Below are 14,643 nucleotides of genomic sequence, written 5' to 3' on the forward strand. Positions count from 1 at the left end.
TTGAAAATCTTGCTTCCCAAGATTCCCCATTCTTTCTAAACAATTCTGTCCTATGGGATTTCAATCCACTGGATCTGACTAAACTTTGGAGTTCATCACAATTTGCTCTTCTGAAATCCAATATATTGGTCTGACTCTGCTGAGTTTCTCCTAGTATTTGGTATTTTTATTAGATGTGGGCTTATATCTAAGTGTAGCATAAGATAATTTTTCTCCACAACAATCATGTGTGGGTGTGTGTGTGTGTGTGAGAGAGAGAGAGAGAGAGAATGACTAACCCAAAGTCAGCCAATGAGCTTCTTTCGCTAAAGGTGGATTAGAACCCGGTTGTCAGCCCCACAAGGTATACCAAACTAAGAAACCAATGCCATATAGGTCAGAATCACTTTCATTGTAACAGCCACAGCAACAGAATCTGTACGTCTGAATGAGCTTCCTCCTCACTTTATCTTCATGTGAACTAGAGATGGGCTTGTCTAAGACATTTTCTCAAGTTAGTTTCTTGGCTTGGGCTCAAGTCCCACTTATCTGATTGGTGCAGCAGTATTTCCTCCTGTCCTTCAAGGCCATTCCCTATGCCCTCTACACTGGTCTCCCCACTCCTAGTCCAACAGCTTAACCATTATACTACACAGGCACTTAAAATCACACCCTCCTCACCTCGATATCACAAATTTAAAAACAGCATATTCACTTTCAAAGCATCAATCATTTCCACTTCTTCAACCAGTTCCCCCCTTTTAGTGAAGATTAGGTCCAGGATAGCAGACCACTTTGTTCCTTTATCCGCTTTCCAATAAATGAAACTGTCAGCAAGAGAGGGCAAGGATTTGTTGGACCTCTGAGTGAGATTTCCAGCGGATATCAGGACAATTGAAATCACCCATTATCACTACTGCATGCATCTTTGAAATACTAGACATCTGATGTTAGAAAGGCCTCATCTGTATCTTTTGCCTGTCTAGGCAGTCTATAATAAACTCCCACAATGGTAACATTTTGCATTGCATTCTTCTATTACTCTAGCTCAATCACTTTAAAAGGACTTCCATACTCCGATTCCTGAATTTCTGTGCAAGGATATTTCTTCTTAACATGCACTGCAACACCCTCATTGTTTCTGTTTGATCAGTTTCTTTTAAATAAGTTGCAACCTTATAGCGCCATGTGCTTATATGTACACAACATCAAAATACCAATTGGGTGGGATCCAGTGAGAAGTTAAATCTCACTGAAATTAAGCAAATTAGAATTAAATTAAGGTAGAACTACCTATCTTGGTTCTAACCCATTTTTTTCCCATATATTAAGCAATCTAATCATGGTATTTCAATGTTTCAGTGTGAGAGATTAGGAGAAGGCTAGGAAAGGAATGGAAGAAATAGTAGCAGTTGATCTCATAGCTTATCTCAGAAACGACAACTCAGCCCAGGTGGGGAGAAATCTGGGAAAAAGCATCAAAACAATCTATCTTAATTAATTCACTAAAAATGAGGTTACAGAATTCCTAATACCGTTTCCAAAATTCTGCATTTATTCCAGACCAGCACCAAAGATAGGTTACTAAAATTTGTGCAGTTCTTGCATCCTTGGTCTTGTGGTGTGGGTGGAACGTGGCATTCACCATCTGCATTTTTATTCTCATCAGTTCTATGATACTTCGTTAGAGCCCAGCCTTCATTGTCCTGGGTTCTCCAGAAGTATTGGGATTACAACTCTCAGTATTTCCAGCAGGCATGGCTAAAGGTTTAACTGCAATCTACCATGTTGATATTGTTAGCTGCTTTAGGGCTAATTGGAGTTATTCAGCAATTAAAACCAGCTGCAAAACAGCAGTGATTCAGACATGACATAGTGATCTAGTTTATTCCTCAAACTAAATCATAATTGGCTGGGTTTATATTCTGCACTAAGCCATAAACCAAGATTTACAAATAATAATGGTTGGATTCATAGAAGACAATATGCCAAAACTAAGCAAAGTATTATTTAACATGATATAGGAACCCCCCTCTCTGTCTCCAAGTATAGAACAGTCTCCCTTATTATACCTCAGTTGCTTCTCTTTTGCTTATTTGCTAGAGCTATAATTTACAATTACACTCACAAGTAAATGATGGTTAAAAAGGACCAAGGTTTAATTGAAAGTGTTAACATTCCATGGAGAAAAAAATACGTTTCAAAGGTGTCTTCACCTATTGGGATACTAAGATCCCTGATTCATTTTCACTTTTATAAATCTATGTGATTGCTAAAAGTCAACAACGACTTGATCTCACATAATCAATCAAGCAAATCCTTACTTGAATCTGGAGAAATTCATAGTCCATGTTTAAGCTATCTGTGGAAGACAGCTTGATCATATATTCTTATGCATTGTTTCCAGTTTTGGATGCAATCTGCAGTATTACATACGTATACAACAGCACAATCAGAATCCTCAAAGTATTTGGGACCATTCTACCTCTAGATCCCACTGGTAATTTTCAGTTCTGAGTTTTCACATCAGGTGGTTTTTTTAAAAAATCACATTTTTGTAAACAATTTACAGTGTTTTATCCCAAAATTTAATTTTCCTGAATTGTTTTTACTCCATTCTATCTGTGTCATTTCAGTGCAGTCTTGAGTGACAGAATAGCACAATGCTTTCATTGCTCAGTGCACAACTGCACAAAGGAGTAATGACATGAACCGCCTGAATCACATTAGTTTTTATACACAGGAAGAAAATTTCTTCTCCTTCCAAGCTTTTATATTTGGAAATTATTGACAGATAATTAAAGCAAACCTGAGTTGCAACTCCCTGACATTCTACATATGCAGAACAACCAATGCATGTTTACTCTGAAAAAGTCCTGAGGAAGTCAGTTGGATTTATTCACTAGGAACAGTGTTTAGCCTTACATCCTTTAAAAGAAAAAAATAATGATTCTATTATAGTGGTGCAGATCTTCATTTAATATTAATTTACTGTACCAGGTAGGAAAAAAAGAAAAATTAGAATTACTCTAAGGAGACAGTGAATTCTACATATAATTTCATAATTTTGTAATAGCAGCCTTCCCACGCCTCTTGAAATTTGTGTTATCTATATTACCCTTTCTGTCTCAAATCAACATTCACAGACTAATTTTTGCAAGAGAAGCTTTGATTGTCATAAAGGGTACCTTCCCATATGTTACAATAGCATTGCTCTGTGAGGAAAGCTGGGAGTCAAATTATTAGGATTGGTTGGTTTGAATCCAGAGGTAGATAATTACAAATTCAGTTCAGTGAGTTCAATTTATTTCAGTTCAATGAATAATCAGAAATTGAATTCTGCAAGTCCAAACTCATCCAGTTCCTAATAATAATCTAATAATCCTGAGAAATGTAAACATTTCCATCACAATATTGATGTGAATATGTGATGGGGTGATCAATATTGCATTAATATGAATTTTAATTTTTACATTTAATTTAATTAATATTAATTAATTAATAATTAATTAGCATTTGTTCATCAGTATTAAATAGTAGTTAGCTGAATATAGTAGCTGCACTCTGGAGGAAGGAGCACAAGGCCAGTAATATTGATCCTGAATTTTTATATAATAATGAAAAACAGAATACACTAAACCTATGAATTCTATAGTAAAGAACCAATCATTCATAATTAAAAAACGCACTTCAGCTTCAAAGGCAAACCCAAGAATTCTATAGTAAATGGAGAAAAAAAACCTTATTCTCCCAACATTAAACTAGGGGGATGAAGAGATTCTGAAATGCATGTAACTGTTACCAGTCTTGTCAGAGAACCACAAAGTCGGAAAACACCATTCAGACCATTGAAACCAACCCTCTGCTCTGTTCAGGATAACATCCAAGTTAAAGCATCCTCAGCAAATATCTTCTGAACCTCTGCTTGAACTGAGGACTGAGGTCGACAGAGAAATAGCATGGCCCATAATATATATATTTTATATCATGCCTATTCCCCCTGATGGTCGTATGAAGTTGCATAAAGACATACATTAATACACACTGTACAACTTGGTGTAACTGAAACTTGGGAACCTGCTGTAGACTGCCAGTTTCCAGTGCCAGCAGCAGCAGAAAAAAAGTGATCTATTCTTTGTAAAGTCACAAATCAGCTGGCTTGGGAATAAAAGGAGACAGTTTCTGATGGCTTCATGGAGTCCATGGGAAGAGGAGAAAGTAAGGTCACTGGTGTTCAGTTTCTAGTTATTTAGGCTTACCAGATAAAAACAGTCAGGTTTCCTGGTTGCTACTTCGGCAATAAAATGCAGCCTGTGCTTGCTTACCTCTGCACAGTAACGTGTAGTTACTTTAATTATTTAAAGTTTATTCTGAAACTGTACTCCAATTGATTTTCAGATTTTCCTCAAGCTCCAATTCAACAGGACTAAAAAACAAAATAGAAACAAGGAAATAAGTGCAAATGACATCCCTATTTTTAAGGTACCCTAATTAGTGGACTGCTATGGTTATTTACTGCAGATTGATATATTGGTAAAGCATATTTTAAACATTACCCAATTTGCGGCGGGGGGGGGAGTTTGCAGAGTTTGAGGATTTGGATTATAGAAAGCTTGAGTGCTGTCAAAATGCACTCTGACTTTGCCTGAGCAAGCCTGGTGAAAGTTCTACAGTGTCACTTCCTCCAAGACTCAGGAAAGGATCGGAGAGTTACTCATGTAAATGAGTTCTTGCAGGGCCCAGCGCAATGTCCAACTGGAGCAAGAAGGGGATGTGCACAACCTGATCTCCCACTCAACTGGCAGCAACAAGGGAGATGCTGCCAGCACTGGAAGACAAGCCTAGGGCCACACTTCGGCTGGGGTCCAGAGCTCCAGCCGCCCTCCGCAGCAACCACCAACCTTCTGAAAGGTACAGGCCAACCTCAGCATTGCTTATGACATCTCCTCACTCAAGGCAGGCTTTTGATAAGTGACAGTGGGTTGTCCTGAAAAGACATCCTCGTTCTAAAGCTAATGGCAAAAGGAGGCCAATCTCAGCCCATAAACTCACCCCCATGTGCATTCTGACCAGGGATGGAATTACTCAGGCTGTGAGGGGGGTGAGGAAGAATGTCAGATCAAGTTAGTTCCTACCCTTTCTGGATTGATGTGCGGAAACAGAAAATGCTGTGCATAGAGGTTCAGGACCAGGGCAGAGTGGCCACCCAGCACTTCTTTAGCCTTCTCGCACCAGGAAATGGAATACTTCTGAAAACAGAAACTAGTTTACAGAGGAAAATGGCACAAGACGTGGAATATGGAAAGGTGTTACATGATCCGGCACACCTATCATTTGGCCAAGTACCTCCCACAAAAAGATTGGAATCAAGGAGGAGCTTTTTAGATTGTGCCGAGGAGATTACTACCACACCTCAAACAGAGCGATTAAAAAGATGGGAATCCCAAGCAAAACATCTTTACGTGTACCATTTGCCTGGTTTAGCACAATGTAAGCAAGGTTGACAAACAGAAGCTGAATCCCTTGAGATGTTCCTGGCTGATTCTGCAGCAGCAACTAATGCAGTGACCCCCTTCATCAGGACCACTGAGGAAGAAGATTGACCCTGGAACATTTTTCAGAGCAGGAGAGACTGCAAGCTGAATAGATTTTAAAAATATCCCATATTTACATGCAGAAAAAAGGAATTGTAAAGGCTGAAATTAACAAGATGGGAACCAATGATTTTCAGGTCAGAGTCGTTATAGAAACACTGAGCAGATGTCTCCAACTTTCAAGGCCCAAAAAACAATGGTTAAAGTCCACTGACTCAAACAAGTAATAGGAAAAGGTCAAGGATTTAGTCCCCGGGTTCAGAGAGAAAAACTTATTGATTTACATGTTCTGCAGTATGCAGATCTTCAGCATGTATATGCCTTCTTTCTTGTTTGCAGTAAAGCAACTTATGTAACCATGTGGGGTTTTTGCTACAAAACATGGGGCTGAGATTCTGGAAAGTCAAAGATGTTACTGCCTTTAACTGGAGTTAGACAGAAAGAAAACCTGAGCAGGTTTTGAGAAGCCAATCACTGCACTTTTATTATTTATTGTTCAGTTATTTAGTTTTAAACTTAAAGGAGGTCACAAAAATTCATTTATCATTTCAAGGGGTCACCATCTCAGTAAGTTTGAAAAGTTCTGCTTTATGAGATTAGCTGTTTTTACTGCTGTTTGCTTCTGTTAATTATGTCCCTAAACAAATCTTAAGAAATTAAATCACGAACTATTTCACATACCAGAGCCAAAAAAAAAGGTCCTGCAGAGATTCCTGGGAATAATTTATGTTTTATACTTTGGTCAAGATCATCATGGAAAACAAAACCTATGATTGCTCTGTATATTAATGTTAAAATTCCATTTTACCACAGTGAAATCGTTCTGTCTACTCCCAAAGCCATTATTTGTATGAGGAAATTCCACTATCAGTTGTGTTTGATCAGCTGGATCAGGCTATTTTGTTTTTTCTTTACATGGTTTGTACTTGGATTTCATACTCCTTCTAATCTGATGTTCACCTAGGTACTCCCTGTAGAAATAAATGCCAATTACTGCATTAAGTGTCCTTTTCAACCATTTTCAACCATTAAAATTCCACTTAAAACTGCACATGTAAAGCTGAACATAGCGCTGCTATTCAGAAATAAGACATGAAAGATCAGGGGAAGAACATACAGAAAAAGATAAGTATATGTCCTTCCCTTAGTCAAGACATTTCAAATTAGTTATATGTAATCATCATAATGCTATATATTATCCAATCTGGTGTCCTCCAAATGTGTTTAACCAATTCCATTAATCTCTAAGCAACATAGTCTTTGTTGGGGAATTGGGAAAGCTGGGGAACTGGGGAAGTTGAAGGTAACACAGACAGGAAGGCTTGTACAAACCATCACATAATTTTCCTTTCAGATAAATGAGTGATTTACAAAATTAATCACAAAAGGTTTTTAGAGTCATATTCCACCTTTCCTCCATAAGCAAAAACCAGCATCCACAACACCAGTTTCTCCCACAAGAACAAGCCTCTGTGGTAGGCTGGTCCAAGATATAGTGAATTGTCCAAAGTCACCTATTGAGCTTCAGTGGCTGACAGGGGACTTGAAACTGGGTCTTCCAGGTCCTAGTCCAATACCTTTACTACTACTACTGATGCAGGTAAAAACACATTTAGGACTGAAAAGGAGAGCAGTGTTTCAGACAAATGGGCAGATATGGTCAAAATATGGGATTTACTGGAATATACCTTCAAACAGAGCTAACAGAAGAACATTAAAACAAGCCATAGCAAAAGTTGTCCATTGTTTAGAGTCAATGAGGTTAGAAGAGAGCATGCTCCAATACAACTTTTCCTGATGACACTTTGAAGGTCAGTGTTCCTATCTCTGCCTGATCATTGTACTGGTTTTGTGAAACCCCATGGCAATCACAAATTCTATGGCAAAACTGTTGAAGTAAAAATTATCCCCATGGCCTTCTTTCAAGTAGATTTAAAATTATTCTAGAAAATTAACATCACTAGACATGATGGAAGAAAAAAATCAATTTAATCCAAAATTGAAAATATACTATCATGTTCAAACTTTACTTTTTCTCTGCCCTGATTTCTACACAAGATATCACAGAGACTAGAATAATATTCTCAAGAATTTAGATTGGCTCTTGTCTAATAAACTGTAGTCCTTACAAATAAGTAGCTAGGCAATATAGCATAGCTGAACTGCAGCTTTTGCATTGAACTCCCCAACTGTCAACACAATGCTCTCCACTAGTCTACTAGTTGTGCAAGAAAATCTCACAATATATTTAGAATGTGCCCTCCATGAGCAGAATGCATGAAAGGTAACTAGTTATTTAAAAGCATGATGTACTCTACTGAGTCCCCATCCAGCTTCCACTCATAGTGTTCTGGTTGTTTGGTCTTAGTCTTTTGCTGTATAATAGGAAATGAGCACAATAAGGTGGTTTCCCCAATCCTATCAACATAGTAGGTAGGACCACTGATGTGAGCCAATCTAGGTGGATGAAAATCAGGACTGTCCACCATCAAATTAATACAGACTTTGAATATGAAATTGCTAAGGTGCAACCATCTGACCCTTCCTGTGTGGTATAAGTCCAAGCACTTCCCCAGAATGATTGCATCATATTCATAAATATTTGAATGAACTTTCAGATAACATATTGAAAGGTGCAAAATAAGCTCTAAAACTGTTTGAGCAACCCTAGTTATACATGATAAATTACAAGACTGTGCAGAGATCACCAGACTCACTTTGTGGGTAAAATACAATGGTCCAAAAACAGCCCACCTAACAACAGCTCATTCCTAGTTCAAGACGTTTTGGGAAAACCAGAACTCTATTCCTGCTGAAAGGAGCTTCCCTGTAGTGTTAAAAAAATCTTCAAAGGTATGTTTTTCTTCACTGAGAAAATTGTTGAAGTCCAGCCACTGCCATGGTCTGGCCCTTTATTCCCTCCATCCTAGGCAGCCAACAGACTAGAATTTATCTAGAAGTCTGTTCAGATAGGCTTAATGTAGCCTAAGGCTACAAATCATCAAATGCTCATAAAGTCCTACTCATTCCACACCTCAAGAGAGAGAGATGAAGCAGGCTGGTCATTTTTACAAGGATGACATTCCTCCACCGGTACAGCAACTCTCCTGTTCCCACTTCACGTGATAGTCACTCCACTATCTTCCAAGCAAGATTGCAATTTAGGTACTGACAGGTTTTCTTTTCTTTTTTGAAAAAAACTCTTTCTGGTGTTTGCCTAGTTTGCCTAGTACCACTTGAATCAACAAATTGTCCTGGAGTTTTGCAGAAGTTTTTAAATCAGAATAGGATAGGCTAGATCCAGCTGTCCTGTCTTCGATAAGTAAAGTTTTGCCCAGATTGTCTCCCATTAGCTCCAAGGTTCAAACTTTGTCCCAGGTTTCAACACAGCCGTAGTAAGTAAGCATTGCGTTAAGCACACACAACCTTTTCAAGAAACAGGAATCCATTTCAACTAATGCAGCAGATTCAAGAGTTGGACCCTTTTACATTATGGCTAAGAACTTCTTCAGGAAAGCTTTTATAATTATGATTTATTTCAGTACTATTTTAATGGCATATTAAAGAGAAAGTGAGGCAAGGGCAGATGAACGTGCATGTACTTAAAGAACTAGCCCTACACAAACTGTATTAAATGTTAATAATTGTATAATGTTATACAAATACACGACTATTGATTAGGCTCAAGCATCACATTAAGCCACAGACAATGGTTAACAACCACAATGGCTAAATTTACTTGACAACCTAAGCCAAACCAAACCAACCACATTATAGCTAAAAATGGTTTGCAAACACAAGTCTGATACATTACATCAGATTAATTTGGAATTCTGGGAGTTTGTATTTATACCATTAATACATAGAGAGTGGATTAAATAGGAACTAAGGGAATACAAGCCCATGAAACCACAGCTGAATTGAAATCTCTGTGAAGAGAGATGCCAAGAAATCACTGAGAGTCAAAGACTATTGTTTCAGGCATAACAGTTTTTGATAATCAAAACATGAAATCATACCAAGGATTGAAAGTTGTATTTCTGTAAGCCACTCTGAAATGTTAAGAAGTTGGATGGCATGCAAATATGGTACTCTAAATACATACATACATACATACATCAAATTAAGTGACAAGACTAGAATTCATTGTTGGAGACTCCAGTGATATAAATATCAACTTTATTGTACTTCCTAAGATATACCTATTTAACAATTCCCAGTTTTTATTATTAAAATAGTAGCAAACAATATACTGATCAGCTGACATTATATTATTATATAATACACAATATTACTGTTCTATAAATTGATAGGTGTTAAAACAGTCAATTTATCCCTACATAACATGAGACAAAGGTATTAAAAACTGAAAAATAAGCATATTTTTTCACATTCCATATGGGTATTTTTAATAATAGAAAGTCTGAGGAGATAAATAAAGATCTTCAGTATTATAACTCTGAAGTGTTTTGGAAAACTTGAACTATAAAATGGCATCAAGATTTCTCTACAGCTCAGAATACTTTCCAACCTATCTTGGCAAATGCTAAGACAAAGATGAAATCTGGTTTACCAACCCCAGATGCAAAAGATTGTAAGAATCCCACTGTCAGCCTTGCGAGGTAGTCCAGACAGGAAGCACACCCAGATGAACTAATTCTACTTTATTGTAAGGTTATATTAACATAATCTTGCAAGTCTGAAAGTACATTTCTCCCCCATTGCTTTTACAGCCCAAGAAATTAGGAGAGTCCCTTCTGAGATGTTTGGCATGCCCATATTCCTTCTGCAGACTAAGCTGCCTCTTATCCAACCATTCCCCTGGCTGTGGCTCTTCCCTCTGTCTCCCAAGGTCATTCCCACACACCATTACATCCATACATTAAAGTTTTTATACATTTTCTGTGGATCATCGAAAGTGGAAATTACCAACAAAAGTCATTTAAGAGAGATTTAAAATGTTTACTTAACAGAAAGTTTTGGCTAAAAAATCCAGTGGATAATGCAATTTATGTATTAGAAACAGAATATAAAGGTTGGAAGAAACCTTGGAGACCATTTTGTTAAACTCCCTGCCCAGCGGAGGAATCATTACTGACTATATCAATAGTAGATGCAGTTAACACTGACTTCCAGGAGAGGCATGGCAAACTAAGCACATCTTAGACGATGGCTATGGCAAAGACTGAAGAACTGGCAAGTAAACCAGTTCTTCAGAACCTCTCCAGATAAGGAAAGGATGGAAGGTTGCCCACATGTGTTATGGACAGCTGCTCCTCGCGAGGAGACCGCAGGGCAGGAGTCTCCCATGGGTTTGAGTGCTGGGAGACAAAGGGATCAGCCATCGTGCTCACAACTGCGGTGGAGCCTTTTAAAGGACACCGGGTTCACTAACCTCACTTTCTAACCACTTTCGGAAATTGTCTATTTAGCAATCTTAAGGCTATTAGAGAACTTTGGAACAATGAGTTTGAAAAGCCACCTGATAAGTATATCTTCCTTCATGAACAAAAGAAAAATTAACTATAAGTTTAAGAATTTAAAGAATTGGAAATAAATGGCAAAAAACTAAATAAGACTTTAATTCAATAAAGTTATAAATGAATTAAGAGTCCAGACAAATTTGGAATATTTATACTTTTACTATACATTTTGGAAATAATTACAAAATAAACAGCTTTTTGTGGGAGCCAAATTGTTTCATCTGTCTTAAGTCATAACAGAGATTTGAGACTTTATAATTTCAGAAGCTGGACACTACAGGGGACTAAAGATTTCAGGCAGAAAAGGAAAAGGAGAAAAAGAGTGTAAACTTGCCTTTAGTTTTTGGTTAGTACAGGGAATTTACAAATGACACAAAATGTCATAATGCTGGAAATACTCCAGGAGATTTTCAAAGAATGGGGCCAGAAATTAGGAGCTACACTGTCAGAAATTATGTCTGCCTCTATAGATAAGACTATGTCCAAAAGATGTTAATGAAGGAATGACAGATATAAAACAAATTTTGCCTGATGCAGAAATACGAACCAGAAATACTGGATAACAAAAAAGTGTGGATTATAAGACAAAGAAGGCAGCTAAAGTGGAACAAATGACAAGCCAAGAGAATGACATGAATAAGGACTTTCTACTGAATTTACAAAAGTTAGTTAAAGTTTTGAAAATCAAAGTGGAAATACAAATGATAAACCAAGAGAATGGCTTGGATAACTTTTTACTGGACTTACAAAAGAGATTTGCTAAAGCCTCGAAGCCTTCCGGATAGGAAAAAGAAAAACTGAACAGAGACCAAATCCTACAACACATCTGAATGAATTTAAGACCAAGAATGTCAGAAGTAAAAGGAAGGAACATAAAGTTGATTTATTTGATCAAGGTTAAAATAAGACATGTTTCTATAAAGCTCTGATAACCCTTTGCAGACTTTTTGCTGACACCAGGACTGAAAAGCTTACAATTTATGAATTTGCATATAGAGAATGGATGGGTTATGGGGAAAAATATATTTGTTTGTAACCTTATAGGTAGTGGAGAGTTATGAAGTTTGTTTATACTTGTGAAGAAGATTGGAAGTAACTTCTTTATATATTTCTTTTCTTTATCTTACTTGTTTTTCTTTCTTTGTACTTTTTAATTCTTCTATTTCTCCTTCTGTCTCTGAGTTTAGTTTGTATTTGCTTTTACTGTTGTAATTAAAATCTTCAATAAAAATTATTTTTAAAAATAGTAGATGCAGTTTACCATAACACAATTTAAACAACATCACAGTAAATATATATATACATATATCTTATGGCCAATTCTTATCAGCTGCTGACTACAATTCTGCATGGCACACTTATGCTTTACCTTTAGAATAACCCATCTGGACCCAATACCTAGCTTATTTACAGAACAATATGTGAAACGTGTATCCTTTTCATTGCACCCAAGCACTGTTTCATTGTTCATCTTTCATCAGATATCTGACGATTGGATATCTTACCCCATAGAGTTTATATTAAATGTATTCTCTATAGTGAGAGCCAGTTTGGCGTAGTAATTAAGGCATCAGGCTAGAAACCAGGAGCCCATGAGTTCTAGTCCCACCTTAGGCAAGAAGCCAGTTGGGTGACCTTGGGCCAGTCACTCTCTCTCAGCCCTAGGAAGCAGAAAATGGCAAACTACTTCCAAAAACCCTTGCCAAGAAAACTGCAAGGACTAGTCCAGGCAGTTGCCAGGAATCAACACTGACTTGAAGGCACACACACACACACAAAAAAGACCTCTATAGCGCAACTTGTATATACAGTTATTTTTATGATTACTTCCTGCAGGAATTATAGGAGTTTCAAACTACATAGCATAAGAACTGCTCCAATAGCACAAAGTTCTAGTATAACATCGCTTTCTAAAAATTACTAGAACAGAGATTTTACCTGGATTCACCCAATATGCTGTACTATAAACTATGATTAAGTAACCAATAACAACATGTTGGAGCATGTTGAATGAACCAGACTATCAGGATAAGACATAATGTGGTTTGCTTCTTTTGGCTTAATATGCATGAATACTGCCAGTGTGGACCATTAACTCTGGATTATAATTTGGCCTGTGGTGCGAAAGCAGCCTTTTTATGGGAATGGTCACAGCCAAGCAAAAACTGGTCTGCCACCATCACAGCCCCTACCCAGAATGACATGACTCCTAAGGCCTCCCACATAAAGGTAACACAGTAAAAGCAGCCCTTAGTTTATCAGTTTCTTAGTAACTTGCAACTTTAACCTACAGAGGACAGAAATTAGTGGCAATTGAGTAGCAGGTGAGTTAAGGAATCCCTTGATAAATTGTACTGAGCACTATAACAACCTCCCCCCCCCCCCATTATCTGTTAATTACACAGCACCATAACGTCATGGTTACAACCCAGTGCCACTAGCTGGAACAATACATGCTAAGTGCCAGTGTTTTGAAAGTCATCTGATTTGGGAGACTGGTGACTAAGACAAGCAGCTTCGCTGATCAAATGTCAAGTCACTAGTCCATAGGCAATGTTTGCCAGAAAAGCACAGTTTAAGAAAGACTCGGGAATTTGGGAAGGGAAGAGAAGTCGGTCCACCTGCTGGGGGAGGGGTGTCCTCAGTCACCTGGGCTCTAGGAGTAGCCCGGGGCTCGCTTAGGGGCGTAAAACGCAAGTCAGTGTTGCGGGGGAGGGGAAGCGCCCTTTTCTAGCCGACGTCTGTCAAAAGTTTGGGGGGGGGGTGCACCGAAAAGAGAAAAGGAGGAGGGGGCGGGTATCTACTACAGAGCCCTGGAGTGCGTCAGGGCCCGGCGCGCAGGCATACAACCTCCCCCCGTAACTCCAAGCTACGAAATCTCTCCGGGCCCGCAACAGCTTTGCGAGTAGCTCCGCTCGCAGGCTGACAGGCGTCTTCTCCTCCTCCAACCCACCTAGCCTGGCCGTCTCCTCTCCCTTCCCTTCCCTTCCCCCTCTCAGGTGGTCGCCGGGCAAACTTCTCCCCTGGACCAGGTGTGCGGCGGGCACGAGTGAAGCCCCGAGGCTTACCTCCTTCTGCTTGGGGTCTTGAGGGTAGACGTCGGGCGGCCCCAAACGGGACCGTTTGAGAGGTCTCTGCTCATAGCTCAGGAGCCCGAAGGCGGCCATGATCTCTCATGTTAGCCGGCGAAATGAATGAGAGAGAGTTGGAGATGGAGCAGCCTCTGAGCACCAGGGAGCAGCACTTGGCTGGCAGACAGACTCCCCCTCTGGGTCTGGCTCTTTTCCTACGTGGGAGACATACAGACATACGCGGGGAGAGCAAAGGGCGGCTGGGATGCGGCAGGATTGCAACCCAACCCGCCCACAGAGGCAAATGTCACACCCCCCACACGCGCACACCAACATCCCCGGGGAGCCGAGCAGCGGGGGGGGGGGACAAGAAGGACCCGGCGATGGGATTAAAATGGATACAGAGGCCAGGGACCCCTGTCCCCCCCTCCCCCCCGGGAAGAGGCGGCTTTCCTTCCTTCCCAATGGTTGTAGCGGGGTTCGTTCCTTCTCTGGCCCTAGGCCAAATTTCACTGA

The 14,643-nt window shown here is 39.1% G+C and overlaps 1 protein-coding gene across 1 annotated transcript in view; it reads right to left on the reverse strand.

Annotated features, from left to right (window-relative positions):
- Positions 1–14,223, reverse strand: part of MED12L (mediator complex subunit 12L) — a 190,729-nt gene extending 176,506 nt beyond the window's left edge. The window contains exon 1 of the mRNA XM_088132176.1: positions 14,125–14,223. Within this exon, the coding sequence (XP_087988302.1) occupies positions 14,125–14,223 (99 nt within the window). The remainder of the gene's footprint in view (positions 1–14,124) is intronic.
- Positions 14,224–14,643: the final 420 nt, after the last annotated feature.

This window comes from Python bivittatus, unplaced genomic scaffold (genome assembly GCF_059951505.1).
Source record: "Python bivittatus isolate LINGU-HERP-01145 unplaced genomic scaffold, Pbiv_v1 ctg000980_np1212, whole genome shotgun sequence".
NCBI lineage: Eukaryota > Metazoa > Chordata > Lepidosauria > Squamata > Pythonidae > Python > Python bivittatus.